This window comes from Chiloscyllium plagiosum, chromosome 5 (genome assembly GCF_004010195.1).
Source record: "Chiloscyllium plagiosum isolate BGI_BamShark_2017 chromosome 5, ASM401019v2, whole genome shotgun sequence".
NCBI lineage: Eukaryota > Metazoa > Chordata > Chondrichthyes > Orectolobiformes > Hemiscylliidae > Chiloscyllium > Chiloscyllium plagiosum.
This window is the reverse complement of record NC_057714.1, coordinates 104,621,807-104,640,702: the sequence shown is the minus strand read 5'-3', so window position 1 is coordinate 104,640,702 and position 18,896 is coordinate 104,621,807. Positions and strand designations below refer to the sequence as shown.

Sequence of the window (18,896 nt, the reverse complement as noted above, 5' to 3'; positions counted from 1 at the left end):
CTCTCACCCTAAACATATGTCTTCTAGTTCTGGTCTCGCCCATCCCAGGGAAAAGACCTTGTCTATTGATCCTATCTGGGCCATTCATGATTTTATAAAACTGTATAATAAGGTTCCCCCCACCAACCCCAGCCTCCAATGCTCCAGGGAAAACAGCCCTAGCCAATTCAGCCTCTTCCTATAGCTCAAACCTTCCAATCTTGGCAACATCCTTGTAAATTTTTTTTTAACCCTTTCAAGTTTCACTGTACCTGAAACATTAACTCTATTTCTCTTGCCACAGATGCTGCCAGGACAGCTGAATTTCTCCAGTAATTTCAGTTTTTGAGAAGGTTATAGTTTTAGTTCTTTTTAGATCTGCGGCATTTCTTTGCACACCTGACCTGCTATTTCTTTCTTCACAGCCTCTGCATTCACTGAGCGCTATTTTGGTACACTCAGCAGAGCTGACAGAGGGTATGGGGTAAGTTCAATGAAACTTCACCTAGATTTTTGGACTCTTTTCCACTAGTTAATCATGCCTATTACAGGGGTTTTCATTCAATGTGCTGCACCTGAGCACAGAGCCTAGACAAGCCCCCTTTAGTGTGAGTTTGATAATGGAGTGGGTGCCTCAATCTCCACAATACACCCAACTGCAAATTCTCTTAATCACACTGATGTGCTGGCCTGCCTATGATTATATCTTTCCTTTTCTTCTTGGCATTTCAGCCCCTGAAGAGATAATAAACATTTCATGAAGTATATGAAGCTTTCCATTTGTTAATAATTCTGCATTCTTCTCTGATATCCCTTTAATTAAGAAGATTTGGCAGATAGCTTTAATCCACTTTGCTTGGATATTTAGCTCAGTGTTCCGAATGGGTCAGTGAGTTTAATTGAATATCATTGAAGCCAACATAATACTTGCCAATAATCATGAATGCCACATTAAGGCTATTACTTTGTTGAATTACACAAAGCAGGGGCATGCAGTAATCTTTCTGACTTCTACAGTAATTCATTGCTCGCTGTTCCAAAAGACCTTTTTAAAAGTTTGAGCTATTAAACCATCTGCCTGTTCAAATAGATTTTACAGATTCCATGGTGCTATTTCAAAGGAGAGCTGGAGAGTTACCATCAATGTGCTTGCCACTATTTATCCCTCAATTAACACCACTTGCAACACAATTATCTGATCATTAGCACATGCTGTTTGGGAGCCTTGCATCATAAAATCATAATGAAGAGACCCTTCAGCCCATCAAGTCTGGGCCACCATTCTACTGGAATTTTCCGAGGACATAACATAGTGGAGTTGATAAAGGGGGAACAAATGGATGTGGTTTATTTGGACCTTCAGAAGACTTTTGATAGGTCCCATGTGAGAGATTAACACTTAAATTGAAAGCACATGGAATTGGAGGTAATGTTCATGGATAGCAAACTGCGATATTGGCAGGCAAGGAAACAAAGAGCAGGAAAAACAGGTCTTTTTCAGGCAATGACTGGTGTGGAACCACAGAGATCAGTGCTTGAACTCCTACTCACACTTCGAATGAATGATTTAGATGAAGGAACTCAATGTAATATCTTCACATTTGGAGGCACCACAAAACTGAGTTGGAGAGTATACTGTGGGGAAGATGCAGAGATGCTTCATTGTAATTTGGGCAGGCTGAGTGAATGTGTAAATGCATGGCAGATGCAGTATCATGTGAATAAATATGAGCTTAGCCACTTTCAGTAGCAAAAACAGGGAAGCAAATTATTATCTGAATAGCAGTAGATTAGAAAAGGGCAAGATGCAATGATCCCTGTGTGTCCTTGTACACCTGTGGCTGCAGGAGCAGCAGACAGTGAAAACGGCAAATGTTGTCCTTCATAGTGAGCTGATTCGAGTACAGGAGTAGGGGGGTCTTATTGCAATTCTATAGTACCTTGGGGAGACCATATTGGAGTATTGAGTGCAGTTGTGTCTCCTTATCTGAGGAAGGATGTACTGGCAATAGAGGGAGTGCAACAAAGGTTTACCAGACTGATTCCTGGGATGGAAATGTGTTGCTGGAAAAGCGCAGCAGGTCAGGCAGCATCCAGGGAACAGGAGAATCGACGTTTCGGGCATTAGCCCTTCTTCAGAAGAAGGGCTAATGCCCGAAACGTCGATTCTCCTGTTCCCTGGATGCTGCCTGACCTGCTGCGCTTTTCCAGCAACACATTTCCATCTCTGATCTCCAGCATCTGCAGACCTCACTTTCTCCTCAATGATTCCTGGGATGGCAGGACTGGCGTATGAGGAGAGACTGGATCAGTTAGGGCTATATTTACTTGAGTTTAGAAGAATCAAGGGGAGGTCTCACAGAAATGTATAAAATTCTAACAGAATGAGATATGGTAAGCACAGGATGTTCTCAATAGCCCAGGAGCCTAGAACCGCAGGCCACAGTCTAAAGATGCAGAGTAAGCCATTTAGGACTTAGATGAGGAGAAACTTCTTCACCCAGAGAATGGAATTCTCTGCCACAAAAAGCAGTTGAGGCTGAAGCATCAAATATTTTCAAGAACGCAACAGAAATAATTCTTAATGCTAAAGGGATCAATGGGTACAGGGAGAAGGCAGGAACTGGGTTGGATGTCTGGCAATGATCATATTGAATGGTGGAACAGGCTTGAAGAGCTAAGTAACCTACACCTGCTCCTGGTTTCTATATTTCTATGTGCCTCATCTTATGCACAGATGGACTGTATGTTGCAAATTTATTAAGTATGTTCTTAAGGCTGTTTGATGAGTTAATTTTTATGCAGTTTTAGCTTGGTGAAGGTAAAGAGACCATAATCTTACCAGACCATAGAACTGCTCTCTCATTCAAGACTGACAAATGGTGGTGGTGAGTGGAAAGGTTGAAAAAGAGAATTCTTCATAATAACATCAGCCAATGCAGAAATTAAACCCATGCTATTGGCATTTTTCTGTATTGCAAACCAGCTATCCAGTCAACTGAGCTAACCAATCTCCTTTTCTAGCTTGCTAGACTTTCTCAAACAAGTTTATTTCTTTTAAAAACTGATCCCATGAGGTTCAGCTCCCTTGATTTCACCTGCTAAGAATGGAAGTGATTTGATTTCCAGACAGCAAGTTGTTACCTGCCCATTGTACCCATTACAAAAGCCCCCCCAGAGTGGATATATCTGTTTTGCTGAGTGAGAGAGATTAATGTGAATGTATTTAGAGCTGGTGAATGGTTATTTGGCTAAAAACAAATTGCAGCCTGCATAGAATTATGGGACACTGGCAGGAAGAGGTTAAAGGGATGAAGAACATTCTTTGGAAAGTTAAAAGTACATTAGACCGTATAAGTAAAGGTAACTATTACTACCATGTCAGTTTGGTACAGTGAGCAGGTAGAAGTCCTTATATCTCAGTAGGGATTTGATTTTCCTGCGCAAAAGACCATAATAAATAACTAGTCACATTTGCTCAAGAACTGCTGACTACAGTGGTAACTTTTACAGGCAAGGGGAGGTGGGTTTGCACATATTCAGGTAGTTAGGTCCCCTAAAGGTGACATCAGTTTGGGATCCCAGCATTAACCTGCCTTCTCCCAGGTTTATGTGAATTGAAGAGGAGAGGGACACCTCCTTGGGATGAAATGAAAGAGCAATTAAAAGCACTGAGATTTGGTGTTAGCTGCAGCTTTAGCATCAACTTTACCCGTGCATTCGGGATTTCCCAAGCAGAGCAGCTGGCCCTGTCAGCAGGGTCAGAATCACTGTGGGGCCAGCTTCCTCAGTGAAACTGACAGGTTGCGGAGACTTTGATCAGTGATATTGAAGTGCTCCAGCCATGGTCAGTGATGGGCCTCTGTTCCAGTGCTCCCATAGCCTCAAATACAGCTTGGCAGGTCCCGACCAACTGCCTGGAAGGCATTACACAAGTGTTTGGTTACACTTCCCTGCACAGGAGCAGCTGGAACACTCCACTGTCCATCTCTGACGAGGGACAAGAGAAGCGACAGTACTGCCCATAGCAACAATTCTCCTTCTCCTCCACCACAGGGCAAATGGGGTGAGAGTCCCTGCTTGATTGTTGCCACATTTACAGTGAAGAGTGTTGTTTTGAGTCCTATATAGCCAGATCGTACCATACAAAGTGCATCAAGGTAGCAGACTACAGTGTTACAGCCACAAAGAAGGTGCAGAGAGAGATCAGAATTAACATTTGAGAGGTTCATTCAGAAATCTGATAAAAGCAAGGAAGAAGCGGTTCTTGAATCTGTTCAGTGGCAGTTGAGGGTCAGTTTTCCCCAAGTGTCCGTGCACTGGCGCCTCACACTGTCACAGCAGGAGGCCACTGGCATCTGCAACCCTCCTGGAACATCATCCCTTCCTGGTGGAGCAACTGGATCAGCACTGCCACCCTCCCCCAGACTCCATCCACTTCAACCCTTGACCCTGCAATGCACCAGGTTGGGTGTATTCTTCGCCTGCAGAGAGAGAGAGAGAGAGAGAAAAAAAAGAGACTAGAGAGGTGTAAGTGTTTGTAATGACTTGTATAGGAAGATGGGACTATGACTGTGAGGCATGTGAAAGGGCAATGGCAATAGATAAGTGTTGGCTGTTCAGATGGGGAGGTGAGAGAGTTCTTCAAGAAAGAGGAATGAATGGAACTGCAAGATGTGTCGATCTGAACAATGCTACGTAGGAGAATACTGATGTAATAACATTGAACCCACTTCCATTTAGAAGGACGAGGGCAGCAGATACATGGGAACACCACCACCAACAAGTCATTCACCATCCTGACTTAGAAATATATCTTCCCCTCGAGGATCAGAGGATGAGGGGTAACCATAAAGAAGTTTAAAAAATCAGGGGAGGGGGAATGGATAGGGTGAATAGTCTGTTCCCCAGGATAGGAGAGTCTAAAATGTAGAGAGCCTAGGTTTAAGGTGAGAGGAGAAAAATTTAAAAGGGACCTATGAGGCAACTTTTTTCACATCGAGGGTGGATGTGTATGGAATGAGCTGCCAGAGGAAGTGGTGGAAGCTGGTACAATTACAATATTTAAAAGGCATCTGGCTGGGTGTATGAATAGGAAGGGTTTATCATAGAATCGTAGAATTGCTACAGTGTGGAAACAGGCCATTTGACAAAACAAGTCCACACTGACCCTCCAAAGAGTATCCAGAAAGTTTAGAGGGATATGGGCCAAGTGCTGGCCAATGGGACTAGATTAATGTAGAATATCTGGCTGGCATGGACAAGTTGGACAGAAGGGTCTGTTTCCGTGCCGTACATCTCCATGACTATGAGTCTGTATCGACATTCGTTTATAATTGTTGGGTGAAAATCCTGAAATTCCCTCCCTAACAACAATGTGGGTCAACCTACAGTGTATGGGCTGCATTGGCTTGAGAAGACAGTTCATCATCACCAGTTAACTCGCATTGGGCAATAAATATTGGCCAGCGAGGGACATCCATATCCCATGGGCAAACAAGTGAACTGCTCACCTAGTCTGGCCTACATGTGAGTCAAGACCCACAGCAATGAGGTTGGCCCTTAATAATGAGAGATGGACAAGAAATGGTGGTCTACTCAGCAATCCCACTTCCCATTGACAGTTAAAACATAAACAAATGGTTCCACTATTCCAGTTGGAACCAATTTCCAAGGATTTCAGCCATCCTGTCTGACAGGAGCTCCCTCCTCAGGACACTTGCTTCAGTGTGAACTTTGATTTGTTAAATCAAAGCATTCTGTTGGAGCCAATTTCTGACACTTCAACATTTCTCCTTTTGCAAAGAAATCCCTATACCAGCTGTGAGCCTTCAATGTTTTGTTTCTAAGAATGGGAGATCTTGTGGAGAGATAAATTGCTGCAAAATGGAAATTTACTTTTAGTTTACTATAGGAAAGGGACAGTAGAAGTATAAGCAGCAAATGGGGGACAAGACAGCATCTGTGAAAATACAGTGTTAATATTTCAGGCTACACTAATACATTACAATATCAGTAATTAGACGGATCTACTCAGTGTACCTGGTCTCAATTAGATCGACTTCTGTTGCTTGACTAGAATAGAAAAGCCTGAAGAAGGGCTCATGCCCGAAACATCAATTCTCCTGCTCTTCGGATGCTGCCTGGCCTGCTGTGTTTTTCCAGCACCACATTTTTCAACTCTGGTCTCCAGCATCTGCAGTCCTCACTTTCTCCTAGAAAAGAAAAGCTTCAGATTCAAGATGGTAACTTCCGATCACTAATTATAGACACATTGCATCATCAAGCACCAACATGTCTTCCTGCTTCATTTGTAGATGTCGGAATTAGAATATCGAGTGACCCGACTCCAAGAGGAAGAATTGCTGCTAATCCATGGAACTGCAGATGGTAAGAGTGTGGACAAGTGAAATTCCATGAGTTCTCAGTAACAATCTCTGACCTGAAATCGTGTGGGGAGGGTTTCTGTGGGAGGGCTCAGACATCTGCTCACTGTCGGGGTGATCAATCGGTGCTGATCTACCGTGGCTGAACCTTAGCAAAGCTTGGCTGTTCCTCAAATGGTGGCTATTTGGGGTTTTTGAGGTTCAGTTGCAAGCAATCATTTTGCTCAGAATTCCTCTGCTCTTTGACCATTCAGCCTCAATTGTCGGCTTACACACAGCCAGGAAAGGTCTTTACATGGAGAGCACAGCTCAGGCACAATGAGCCAAAAGCCACTTGCTGCACTGTCATGACTTTGTGATTCTGAGGAAGAGTTAGAGACAAGGGTTAAAATTGAGGGAGCAAGAAATTTTCCAACATTTAACTTTCTTTAACACAATTAAGAAAAGGACCTAAAATCACTAGACATAGGCCATGATAATGTTCAACTCCACTTTCCTGCTTTTTCCCTGTAACTTGATTAGATTAAACTACTTACAGTGTGGAAACAGGTCCTTCGGCCCAACAAGTCCACACCGACTCTCTGAAGAGCAACCCACCCATGACCCATTCCCCTCTTTCCCTAACACTGCGGGCAATTTAGCATGGCCAATTCACCTGACCCGCACATCTTTGGACTGTGGGAGGAAACCGGAGCACCCGGAGGAAACCCGGGGAGAATGTGCAAACTCCATACAGACAGTTGCCTGAGGCGGGAGGCATTACAGAGGGCCCTGGATAATTTTGTGGATCAACATTGTATACAAGGGGATGGGGAAGAGGCAGGAGATTTACACTGGGTAATCATGATTGTTTAAAGAGCCAATGCAAACACAATGGGCTGAATGGCTTCCTTCTGCTCCACTCCACTGCTGTGATTGAGTGTGATGGTGTAGGTGCCAATCCACTTCCTGCCATTTCTGGATGCAGTAGAGAGGGAAAACTCTGCCTCCATGCAAGTCCTATTACATGGACATGGGATGCCCAGCAGCATTTAGGAAACACGAGAACCTGGCTCCAGAGGTATTGTGGTTTTTATGGCTGTTCCCACGAGCATGGAAGAGAAGGAATGCTCCCCTTCCCTCATGTCCTTCAGGAAAGCCCACTGACTCCTTGCTGCCCACAGCAGCCTCTCATAGTAACAGTAATCAGTGACCTGTTCTCAGCCAATCCCCAGGCTCTTGCACCATTGTCACTGCAGGCAAGGGAAACAGAAGGAGAAATATTCAATGAGAACCGTTTGTTAAATTAGCCAAGCCTCCCCTCACCATTCCCAAAACCCTAGGAATGTCAGGGTTCATAGATCCAGATCCATGAGATGGATTCCCAAGGCTTACACCCTTAAATGTTAAACTTCTCTCGACTCAGCAGCTGACGCCAAGTTCATCTGAATGAGACCAAAGGTTCTTACAGCACTGCAGTAGTATCCCTACCTCTGAGCCTGGGTTCAAGTCCCACCTGCTCCAGAGATGTGTAATAACACATCTGGAGAGGATGATCAATAATACATGGAGGTATTTTGTGGTGAAATGGTTGTGTCCCTACCTCTAGACCAAGGAACCTGGATTATAGTCCTACGCACTCCAGATGTGTGTGGTAATGTCTCTGAACAGATTGATGAGAAACATCTAAGCTTGAGACACAGCAGTGGAAAACAGATTAAACAGCATTAAAGCTATAGTCAAACCCTCTGATGTTAGGTTGCAAGAATCTTGATTGAAATATCCTTCAAAGAAACTCACAGCTGCCTAGCGAGAAACTCACTTTCACAGCCAACAGATACATAAATAATGCAGCGAGTTAGTCCCGATGTCAAATAGGCCTTGCTGGCTTCTTGTCCAATTGTGCTGCAAATCTCAACACTGCCCCCAACATTCAGACCACTATAAGATTCCGCCCTAAGACTCTATGCGCTGTATTTCCTCTCAGATTTGCAGGATTAATCTGAGAGGAATTCTGCTCTTGTGTTGAGTCTTGATTGAACAGACCTCAATTTCTTGAAGCAAGACTTGTTCAAGATTCTCCTCCATCACTGAGCTGCTTTTGGGTATGCTGAACCCTAAGTTTAAAATATTCAGCCCTATTGCACACTCAAGCTCTGTGTTTGCCCTGCTTCGAATGAAGTAGACTGAATTTGTTGTGGGACCTCTTCAATCGATCTGTACTCTCCAAACAAGATATAAATGAACAGGATAATGGCAGACAATTGGAAATGGCCATTTTAGATTCACACATTGAAATGTTCAGAAGTGTTAGACCTACTCACTGACAGCCAAATGATAATTATCTCACTAAGTCTCAACAGTTTGCTAAGAAAAGCAAGCTATCGTCCAATTACAGAAGTTTCAGTAATTTAAGGATGAGTGGTCTGATATATCACTATACATTTGGCTGCATTTTCTGATACAAGAAATGATAGAATCTTAGTTTGAACAGCAGTTCATTAAATGATAGATTACATCAAACTCAAGTCAGAAGTCTATTTATCTTACAGGATGAGGGTAAATCTATATTTTACAAGCACAGCACAGTGAAAGCCTACAACAGGTTGTCCATGTTATGGACCAGATCGCACCCCCTCAAAATATTTTTAAGAAGGTAGCCTCGACGCCAACATTTTCTTATTTTACAGATGGATGTGAAGTACTATGTTCCAGATACAATGTGACTGTGTTTTGCCTAACACAGAATAGTTTAACCAATTTATTTAAAAACTATAGTTAAAATACAAACAAAAGAAGGAGGAAATTAAAATAACTTAACTATTGGAAAACTTAACAGAATCATACATACAGTGCCTATTACTAATTAGCTGGTCTAATATAGTAGCATCCCATAAACACACCCCTTGGAAAAAAGACAAATTCAGAAATATATTCTTGCATGCAGTTCTCCAATCTAGGAGGAAAAAAAGCATCGAGAGAAAATACAGAGAAAATAGCAGCCATGAGACATTCACTGAAGTTTCCAACATGTTTGAGACTCCAAAGAGGCAGCATGGTGGCTCAGTAATTAGCACAGCTGCCTCACAGCATCAGGGACCTGGGTTCGATTCTGGCCTTGGGTGACTGTCTGCTTGGAGTTTGCACATTCTCCCCATGTCCGGGTACTCCGTTTTCCTCCCGCAGTCCAAATATGTGCAGGTTTGGTGGATTAGCCATGCTAAATTGCCCATAATGTTCAGGGATGAGTAGGTTACGTGCATTAGTCAGGGGTGATGGTAGGGGAATGGGTTTGGGTGGGTTACTCTTTAGAGGGTCGGTGTGGACCTGTTGGGCCAAAGGGCCTGATTCCATACTGTTGGGATTCCATAAAACTGAATCTAAAACTAGAAAGCCTGATCTGTGAGAGCTGGCCACACCCAGGCTGCTTCTAATGTTCTAACTTTAAAAACATCCCAAAGCTTCACAAATTGTTTACTTACTTAGAGACAATTTCTTTCAACCTCTGCCTTACAATCTCTCTTCAAAAATAAAAACTAGGACAAAATAATCTCTTAAATTGACAGCATCGTCACATCCAGCATTGGAAGGAAGATGGTTTTGGGCACAGCACCCCAGTAAAGGATTTATTGGGAGAGGGTCGTATCCAGATCTTCTAGAATGGCTCCTGGAGCAAAAGAATTATAAGATAATGTTGCACAGGCAGAGCTTCTGTTTCCCAGAATATGAAAAGTTCATGAGTAATATTATTGAGGGGTTAAAGATGACTGAAAGAATTGATTGGGTACTTGGGGAGAAACTATTCATTTGGGCAGTGACAAAAGGAAAATATATGTTAAAATTGAAGCCAGAACATTCATGGCTGTCATCAGGAAGCATTTCTTCATGAGGAAGATGGTGAAAATCTGGAACTCTGTCCGAAAATGTTGTTCGATCAATTGAAAATGTCAAATCTGAAATCATTATATTTTAGTTAAGCCAAGGGTATTAAGTGGTGGTAGAACTGCAGCAGGTAACTGGAGATTAACATACAGATCAGTCAGAATTGAAATGAATGGAGGAGGAGCTTTGAAAGGCTGAATGGGCCATTGGTATATTCCTCACATTTTGTAGATCTTCCTTGCTATTTGTTTTTTCTTCAAAACCTGATAATCTTGCTGTTTACTTCCACTATTTGTTTCCTTTACTTCAGCTTGCAGGACTTAGTTTGTATTGTTTTTCTATCTCATGACTGCATCTTTTCCTTTTTCAGAAACTGTCCATTTCCAACATACAGCAGATCTTATAACCCACTTAATCAGTGCAAAGGCTAACTATTCATTGCAGGTATGTTATGTTTGCAGTGCCTTACAGAGTTACTATATTGAATTATAAAGGATGGCTTTCCTTCTCAATCTACATGGTAGGATTTGAACTTGTGTACGCTGATCAATAATTTGGCTTGCTGGTTCACCAAAAACCCACAACCTCATGGGAGATATGGTGGCACAGTGGTTCAAACTGATGCTTAATGCTAATTCAGAGAAGCTGGTGGAATTTGAATTCTTAATAAATCTGGAATATAAAGGTCGTCCCAGTCATTGTGATCATGGCAACTATTGCTAGTTGTTATATTAAGAACAGATTGGTTCACTAAAGTTATTTGGGGTAGAAAATCTCATCCTTACATGGTCTGGCCTACGTATGACTCTAGATACACATCAATATAGTAGATTCTTAAATACCCTCTGAAATGACCTGACAAGCCACTCAGCTCAAGTTCAATTAGGGATGGACAGCCAATGCCAACCTAGACAATGATACATCCCATGAAAGAATGAAGAAGAAGAAAAATTGTGTGGATTAAATGGAGGACCTAGATTGTTCTCCTTGGAACAGTGAAGGCTGAGAGGAGATGCGATAGAGATGTTTCAAGTCATGAAGGGTTTGGAGAGCATAAATAAGGAGAAGCTGTTTCCATTGGCTGAGGGGGTCAAAAACAAAAGGGGACAGATTAACACTGATTGGCTGAAAAACCTGAGGGAACATGAGGAAAACAATGTAGTCAAACAATGTTTAGGATTTGTAATGACTGCCTGAAGACCAACAGAAAAATAATGTGTACAGCAAACTTTGGTTTAACTGGCACCTTAAATGAACCAGAACTCTCGATAAACCAGCATAAATTACATACCTCAAATAATGCAAAGTGTACTGTATTACCACAATCTCCAAGTAGTCCATTGAGAATATGAGTGACGAGGCTCTTTGCCAGAATGTTTTATTTAAGGCACAGTTGTATTATCATTTAAATGACTTATGCTGTAAATAAAGCATAACAGTGATCTGTATAGCTTCCTGCAGTACATCTCTATTACTGAGTGTGTGTTTTTGTGTGGACCCTTGACTAATCAGAATATTTGATTTAGTTGCACATTCATGGTCCCATAGGTGCCAGTTAATAAAAAAATGTGGTTCATCTCTAAAATACGTATACTTGAAGGAGAAAGAAAATCTTCGTGATACAATAAAGAGAGGGAGAGTGAGATTCATTGGACATGCTCTAAGAAGTTTCATCGATTCCCTACAGAGTGGAAGCAGACCACTCAGCCCAGTGCGTCCACACTGCCCCTATGAAGAGCATCCCAACCATAGAGTTAGACAGCACATAAATTGACCCTTTGGTCCAACCAGCCCATGCCAAACATAATCCCAAACTAAAGGAGTCCCATCTGTCTGCTCCTGGCCCATATCCCTACAAACCTTCTCTATTTATGTAACCACAAAATATCTTTTAAACATTGTAACTGTGTCCACATCCAGCACTTCCTCAGGAAGGTCATTCCACACTCGAACCTCCATCTGTGTAAAAGGATTTACCTCTTAGGTCTTTCTTAAGTCTCTCTCCTCTCACCTTAAGAATGTGCCCCCTAGACTTGAAATTCCCCAACTTATGGAAAAGGCAACTACCATTAGCTCTATCCATACCTCTCTTTATTTTGTAAACTTCTGTCAGGTCACTTCTCAACCCCCTATACTCCAGTGAAAAATGTCCCAGCCTTCCTTTATAACTTGAGCCTTCTACACCCAGCAACATCCTGGTAAATCTCTTCTGAACCCTCTCCAGCTTGATAATATCCTTCCTATAACTGGGTGACCAAAACTAGTACTTACCCCATTACAGTATCCCTGTATTTCCCATGGTTAACCCACCTAGCCTGCACATCCTTGGACACTATGGACAATTTAGCAATGGCCGATTCACCTAACCTGCACATCTTTGGACTGTGGGATGGAACCAGAGTACCCTGAAGAAATCCATGCAGACACAGGGAGAATGTGAAAGCTCCACACAGACAATAGCCCAAGGCTGGAATTGAACCCAGCTCCCTGACATTGTGAGGCAGTAGTGCTAACCACTGAGCCACCATGCCATCTGTAAGGACTCTGTCCGATTTCCTCTTTCATAAAAGTGAGCAGTGATAACCTCACGCCTGTTTTAAGTTAAAATCTAGGCCTCGCTATACAAGGCAAGGTATTAGTGTTGATTGATAAAACCCATTGCGGAGCAGCTTGGGAATGACACAGGCACCATATGAATGTCAGTGGTTATTGTCATTGTCATTAATTTCCTGCAGTGCATTACTCAGGTGTAAATCTAACCCTTTTGCAGATATATCCTGATGAAGGCCATTACATGGAGAAACCCACAGTCTGGCTGCACCTACACAAAACCATTATCAGGTTCTTCGAGAAGTGCTTTAGGTGCCCAAACAAGAACACAGAGACATCGAAAGTGGGGGACGAAGAGGATGACTAGATCGTTTTTGAGCGGCTTGCCAAGCACAAACATCTCTTTTATAAAACACAACTGATTTTGTTTTCCAGAACAGTGTTATGTTTAGCATGTTACAAAGACTGAGAGCAGTAACTGCCTGCTTCACTGACATCACTGCGGTCTCATCAGAAGAACTTCCAGCATGAAATTAACAATCAGAGTGGTTGACTGTTCCAGTGTAACTGACGTTCCCACCCCTCCCCACCCCTCCGCCTCTTTCCCCCCAACCCCTCCCTCTCCTACCCATTTTCCTCCCCCTTCCTGGAAACCTAAAGTGTCAACCTTTGTAATTTCTCACATGCCAAGGGGGAGCATGAAAGAATACACTTAATGGAAGATGGAGGAAAGCGCCGTTAGGTTCAGAGGTCGAGTAGATCAAGAGGGCCCAACATGCTCTGCAAACGCCTTGTCAGGGTCACTCTAGATATGGAGAAGAACAGTAAAACCACCCCCCCTTCCCCCTAACCCCGGTATATCAGCGAATGTTTCATGGCGTGAGGTGGAAATCTAACTGCACAAGCAGCAGTTTCAGAGCACAACCTGTAAGACAAGAAAATCCTTTCACTTGAAGTGGAGCCTCCATTATTTGTATTTCAATTATCCTCCTGCACCCATCCCACACCCCCTCCTCTCTATTTGGATTTTCATGGAACAAATCTGCAGGTGGGATATAGCCTCCTCGCTGTATATGCCCCTCCTCCCTGATTATGTCAACCACATACCCCAAGAATGATTAACATTCACTATATTTTGTATATATAGCTCTTGCCTCCATTCCCACCTCTAAGGTATTGTCAGGACCTTGGTGATTTGCAATTACCTCTGTCCATAAGGCAGTTCCATTGCTATCATGGCAGATGTTTAAGGTTTTGCTTGTAATTCCGCAGTTTGAAGCCATTTGGTTTTACTCAACGTGGGGCTGCATTGTCCAAATACACTCAGCTGCCATTCCTTTGTTGTGTGAATGTAAAGTTTTTTCTTTTCTTCTCTTCTGAATGTGTGCACAAAGTTCCACATTCATCTCCAGTTCACCCCATTCCAGCAGGAACATTGAAAGCCAGCTGTGAAGTTCAGAGTTCCTTTGCTGTTACTTTAATGAATGTATATCCTTGATGCTGACAATAATGTTGCAGGTTTCCAAATGCCTTTCTTCTTTGTATGTTGTGTGACAGTCTTATAACATTCATCCGTGCATGGCAACACACCTCACCATCTCCGGAATGATTGCAAAGTGCTTGCTTTCGGTGTACAGTTGCAATGTTGCTCTTATTTAGCAATGTGAACTTTTATTTTCATGTATCCCTGTTTTCTTTGCTCTATAGCTATCATACATCAACAGAGTTGCCTTCTCCATCTCCATCACATTTCTCATTGAATTAGGTTGGTGTTCGGTAATATACCTTTAACGGTCTGTATGCAATAATTACATTGCAAGTTCAAGTCACTCATTGATTTGATCTCTGCACCCCAGAGAAACTGTATCCATCGTCTAATTTGCCCCAGTTAATCTTGTTATTTTGCAATACAACTTTATGCTTAGCCATCATAAGTGACAAGGATAGATGGACAACAATAATCAAGTCATTAAGGTTTTGTATATGTTCTTAAATAAAATGGCAAAAAAAGCATCCTAACATATTTTACGTCCAAGTTACTGTTGGAGCTCACGTACTGAATATTGTTGTGATTTGTGAAAAATATTATTGGTTATATTTTTTAATTATTCTGAAAATAAATGAGGGTGGAGAGGGGGTGAAAAATATTGTCATTTGTGGAACAAAAGAAAAGGTTGATGTAGCGCTCAGACGATCAACAATGTGGACAATTCCTCATGAAATCATCTCCGATTTATGGGTTTTTGTGTTCTGACTACAGGTTTAGTAAATGGCTCATTTTGCAATGTAACCCTCCCACCTAGGAATCTCAATGTCTCCCCTTTGCTTAGGCTCCTTTGATTTCAGAACCATGAGGATACCAGTTGTAACATTAGACTAGACAACCAAGGGCTGGATTTTCTTGCTGGAGTTCAGACCTCAACACCAGGCCTGTACTGGGGGTTTTCAAGCCCATTGCTTCCTAGCGGCCTCCTAACCGACTACTTCAATGCTTGACGTCTTATTAGAGAAGAGGAGTGAACGCTCAAGACTCCAGGTGCAATCAAAGGGCCCACAGTAAAGTCAGGCTGGCAGAGGTGGCAGCTACCATGGAGCACTCTTGGCTGCCTACATATATTTAATGGAACCATGATGCCCACAGCCAGCAGGAACTTTAAGGTGGATGGCAAACCCCTTTTTACGGGATAATGAAAGATGGTGGAAAGCTTTCGACCTCCCGTAGTCCTTGTCATTTGGCCTTGGAACCTCTGGCGCTGGTGGCTGCTGTTGGGAAGCTGCTTCACATGGGCATTTACCACCTTGGTAAAGGGAGGAAGGTGGTGAGGAGTGATCTGATTTAGACTGCCATTTTCTTTGCCCCACAACCCCCGTCTCCAAGGTTGGGAAAACCTAGCCCTTGTGTCCTTATCCTCATTCTGAAAAGCACCCTCATAGCATCAGTCTATTGCTTAAATCACTCCTGATCTTGGTCATCTTGCCCAAGAGTCCTTCACAACACAGACTGTGTGAAGGAACCCATATGAATGATGACAGTTAATCCGGTTTTTTGGAGTAATTACATCCAATATCCTTTTAGACCTTTAAACATTTGCACTTTCATACTGGTTCATCTAATTACAAAATATTCTCTGACAGTTTCACCATTGTGATGAAGACAGAAGCTTGGGAACTAAGAAAGAAATGTGAAGCAATGGAAGGACTAATGCATTGCCATCAAAGTACTAACACGTTGCCACATGACTACCGATCCTGTACCACAACTTTACAGTTTAGCACCGGTCACAGTAGAAAACCATATTATAAAATCTTGCTGTCAAAGTATCAATAACTGTTCATATCAGGTGCAATTACAATGTTGTTTTAACCATTTCATTTTTCTTATTGCTGTGTATGTAAAACTGTCTCATTGAGTTGATGATATTATCATTTCCTACCAAACTTATTCAATAAATTCTATTGAATTCTGAGATCCCTCAATCCATGGAGCTGGTCTGGAGTTATTTCTGAAAGCAGGAATGTGAGAATAGTGGTGAGGGGTTGAGGGAATTATTCAACTTAATTCTCCAATAACAGGTTTCCACATCTCGAGAAATTCAAAAACTGAAAAGGTACTGATGACAGTACAAGAAAAAATATATTTCACTCTCAACTCCTTCCCAGTGATTACAAGTGAAGAATCAGTGTCACATCAACCATGTTACCGGTCTGTGGTGAGTGAGTGACAAAGACAATTCCTTGGACTCGTACTAGCCCACAGACATTCTATGGGCTTTTTTCTTGCATTGCAGCTTGAGCTGATTCGAAAGTCATCTTGGCACATCATCCTCTTGAGGTGGTCGTGATTGAGTGTGAATAGAGTAAGCAATGATGTGTCCCCTCCAACAATCGGATTGATGCATTCATAATAAAGCATGCAGAGTCTGAAGCAGGGAGTGAAAGCTAGAATCCTTAATTAATGTCGAATCATCTGCATATAATGAGATAAGGAGAGGAAAGGAAAGGTTGGATTGAGAGCAGAAATAAACGTGACAAGAAGAGAAGGTCAAAAAAAACATTTATTACATAATTTTATATTTTATATCTCCAAGAATAATTAAATTCTGAAGGAATCACGACTCGTAAAAAATAATTTCCAGCAACAGAGAAGTCATTTGTCAGCAATTAAGATTTGCAGCATACCATTAAACATTTAGTTACACAAATGGACAGGCCTTAACTTTGTAAATGTTTTGTATCTATTACAGAGCAACTTCATTCTCTTTCAGTGTCCATATCTCCCAGCAGGATATCATTTGGGGCAGGACGGTGGCTCAGTGGGTAGCACTGCTGCCTCACCAGGGTCCCAAGTTCGATTCCAGCTTCGGGCGACTGTCTGTGTGGAGTTTGCACATTCTCCTCGTGTCTGCGTGGGTTTCCTCCGGGTGCTCCGGTTTCCTCCCACAGTCCAAAGATGTGCAGGTCAGGTGAATTGGCCATGCTAAATTGCCCGTAGTGCTCGGTGCATTAGTTAGAGGGAAATGGGTGGGTGAGTTACTCTTCGAAGGGTCGGTGTGGACTGGTTGGGCCGAAGGGCCTGTTTCCACATTGTCGGGAATCTAATCATTTCCCGAGGACCAGCACAAATGAGACTGTGACTCCCTGAGGTCTGCATTTAACTGTGTGTAAGCAGCTGCAAGAACCGGCTGTCTGATTTGCTCTCAAATAATAATGAGCATAGATAGCTTCGCTGTTATTCCTACTGTACAATCTTTGCCATCAATTGATAAAGTGTAAGGAAAATGGAATATTTTACTGCTATTCAATCAAAAGTAATCTCACCACCATCATTCCATGCATTTGAAAAGTTAAACAGAACAAAAATGCATAACACCAGTAGCTTTGCCACAGCATTGCTGATTCCTATTTCAGGCATGACACTACATGATCATCACCAATCTGCTGCTTACCTCAATGCTCAATACTGAAAATGACTGAGCAAAGTTACTAATTTGGGTACAAGCAATAATCTGGGAGTAAACTGAAAAGTTTTATTTTTCATCGTAGCTCAAATTGACAGCCCATCACTAACACAAAAAACAGAACTCAGCGACTGTGGAGAGAAAGCAGAATTAATGTTTCAGGTTCAGTGACCCTCCTTCAAAATCAAAGAAGCATCATCATTAGTTCAAAAGTGCAGAAGCCCAGGTAATGTTCTGGAGACCTAGATTCGAATCCTGCACAGATTGTGGAATTTGAATTCACTAAAACTTTTGGATTAAGAGCCTAATTATGACCATGAAACCATTGCTGGTTTTGGCCAAGGGAAAAAGGGTGTGGTTTATAAATGTCCTTTATGGAAGGAAACTGCTGTCCTTACCTGGTCTGGCCTACATGTGACTCCAGACCCAGAACACTGTGGTTGACACCTAACTGTTCTCTAGACCTGATCAGGTGTACCCAAGAACTCTGTGGGAAGTTAAAAATCACACACCAGCTTATAGTTCAACAGATTTAATTGGAATTACTAGCTTTCGGAGTGCTGCTCCTTCATCAGGTGGTTGTGCTCCGAAAGCTAGTGCTTCCAATTAAACCTGTTGGACTATAACCTGTTGTTATGTGATTTTTAACTTTGTAAACCCCAGTCCAACACCAGCATCTCCAAATCATGACTCTGTGGGAAGCTAGAGATTGCTGGACCTCTTGCTGAGATATCTGTATCATCGATAGTCACAAGTGAGGTGCCGGAAGACTGGAGGCTGGCTAACGTGATGCCACTCTTTAAGAAGGGTAGTGAGGACAAGCCAGGGAACTATAGACCAGTGAGCCTGACCTCGGTGGTGGGCAAGTTGTTGGAGGGAATCCTGAGGGACAGGATGTACATGTATTTGGAAAGGCAAGGACTAATTAGGGATAATCAATATAGCTTTGTGCGTGGGAAATCATGTCTCACAAACTTGATTGAGTTTTTTGAAGAAGTAACAAAGAGGATCGATGAGGGCAGAGCGGTAGATGTGATCTATATGGACTTCAATAAGGCATTCGACAAGGTTCCCCATGGGAGACTGGTTAGCAATGTTAGATCTCATGGAATACAGGGAGAATTAGCTATTTGGATACAGAACTGGCTCAAAGGTAGAAGAC

General features: G+C 42.4%; 1 protein-coding gene across 6 annotated transcripts in view; it reads left to right on the top strand.

The window, feature by feature from the left end:
* The window catches only part of dpp6a (dipeptidyl-peptidase 6a), a 1,472,261-nt gene extending 1,456,371 nt beyond the window's left edge, over positions 1-15,890 (top strand). For all 6 annotated transcript variants that reach the window (XM_043690726.1, XM_043690728.1, XM_043690729.1 and 3 more), the window contains exons 23-26: positions 405-463; positions 6,297-6,369; positions 10,597-10,670; positions 12,997-15,890. In XM_043690726.1, the coding sequence (XP_043546661.1) occupies positions 405-463; positions 6,297-6,369; positions 10,597-10,670; positions 12,997-13,143 (353 nt within the window). In that variant the 3' untranslated portion in view covers positions 13,144-15,890. The remainder of the gene's footprint in view (positions 1-404; positions 464-6,296; positions 6,370-10,596; positions 10,671-12,996) is intronic.
* Positions 15,891-18,896: the final 3,006 nt, after the last annotated feature.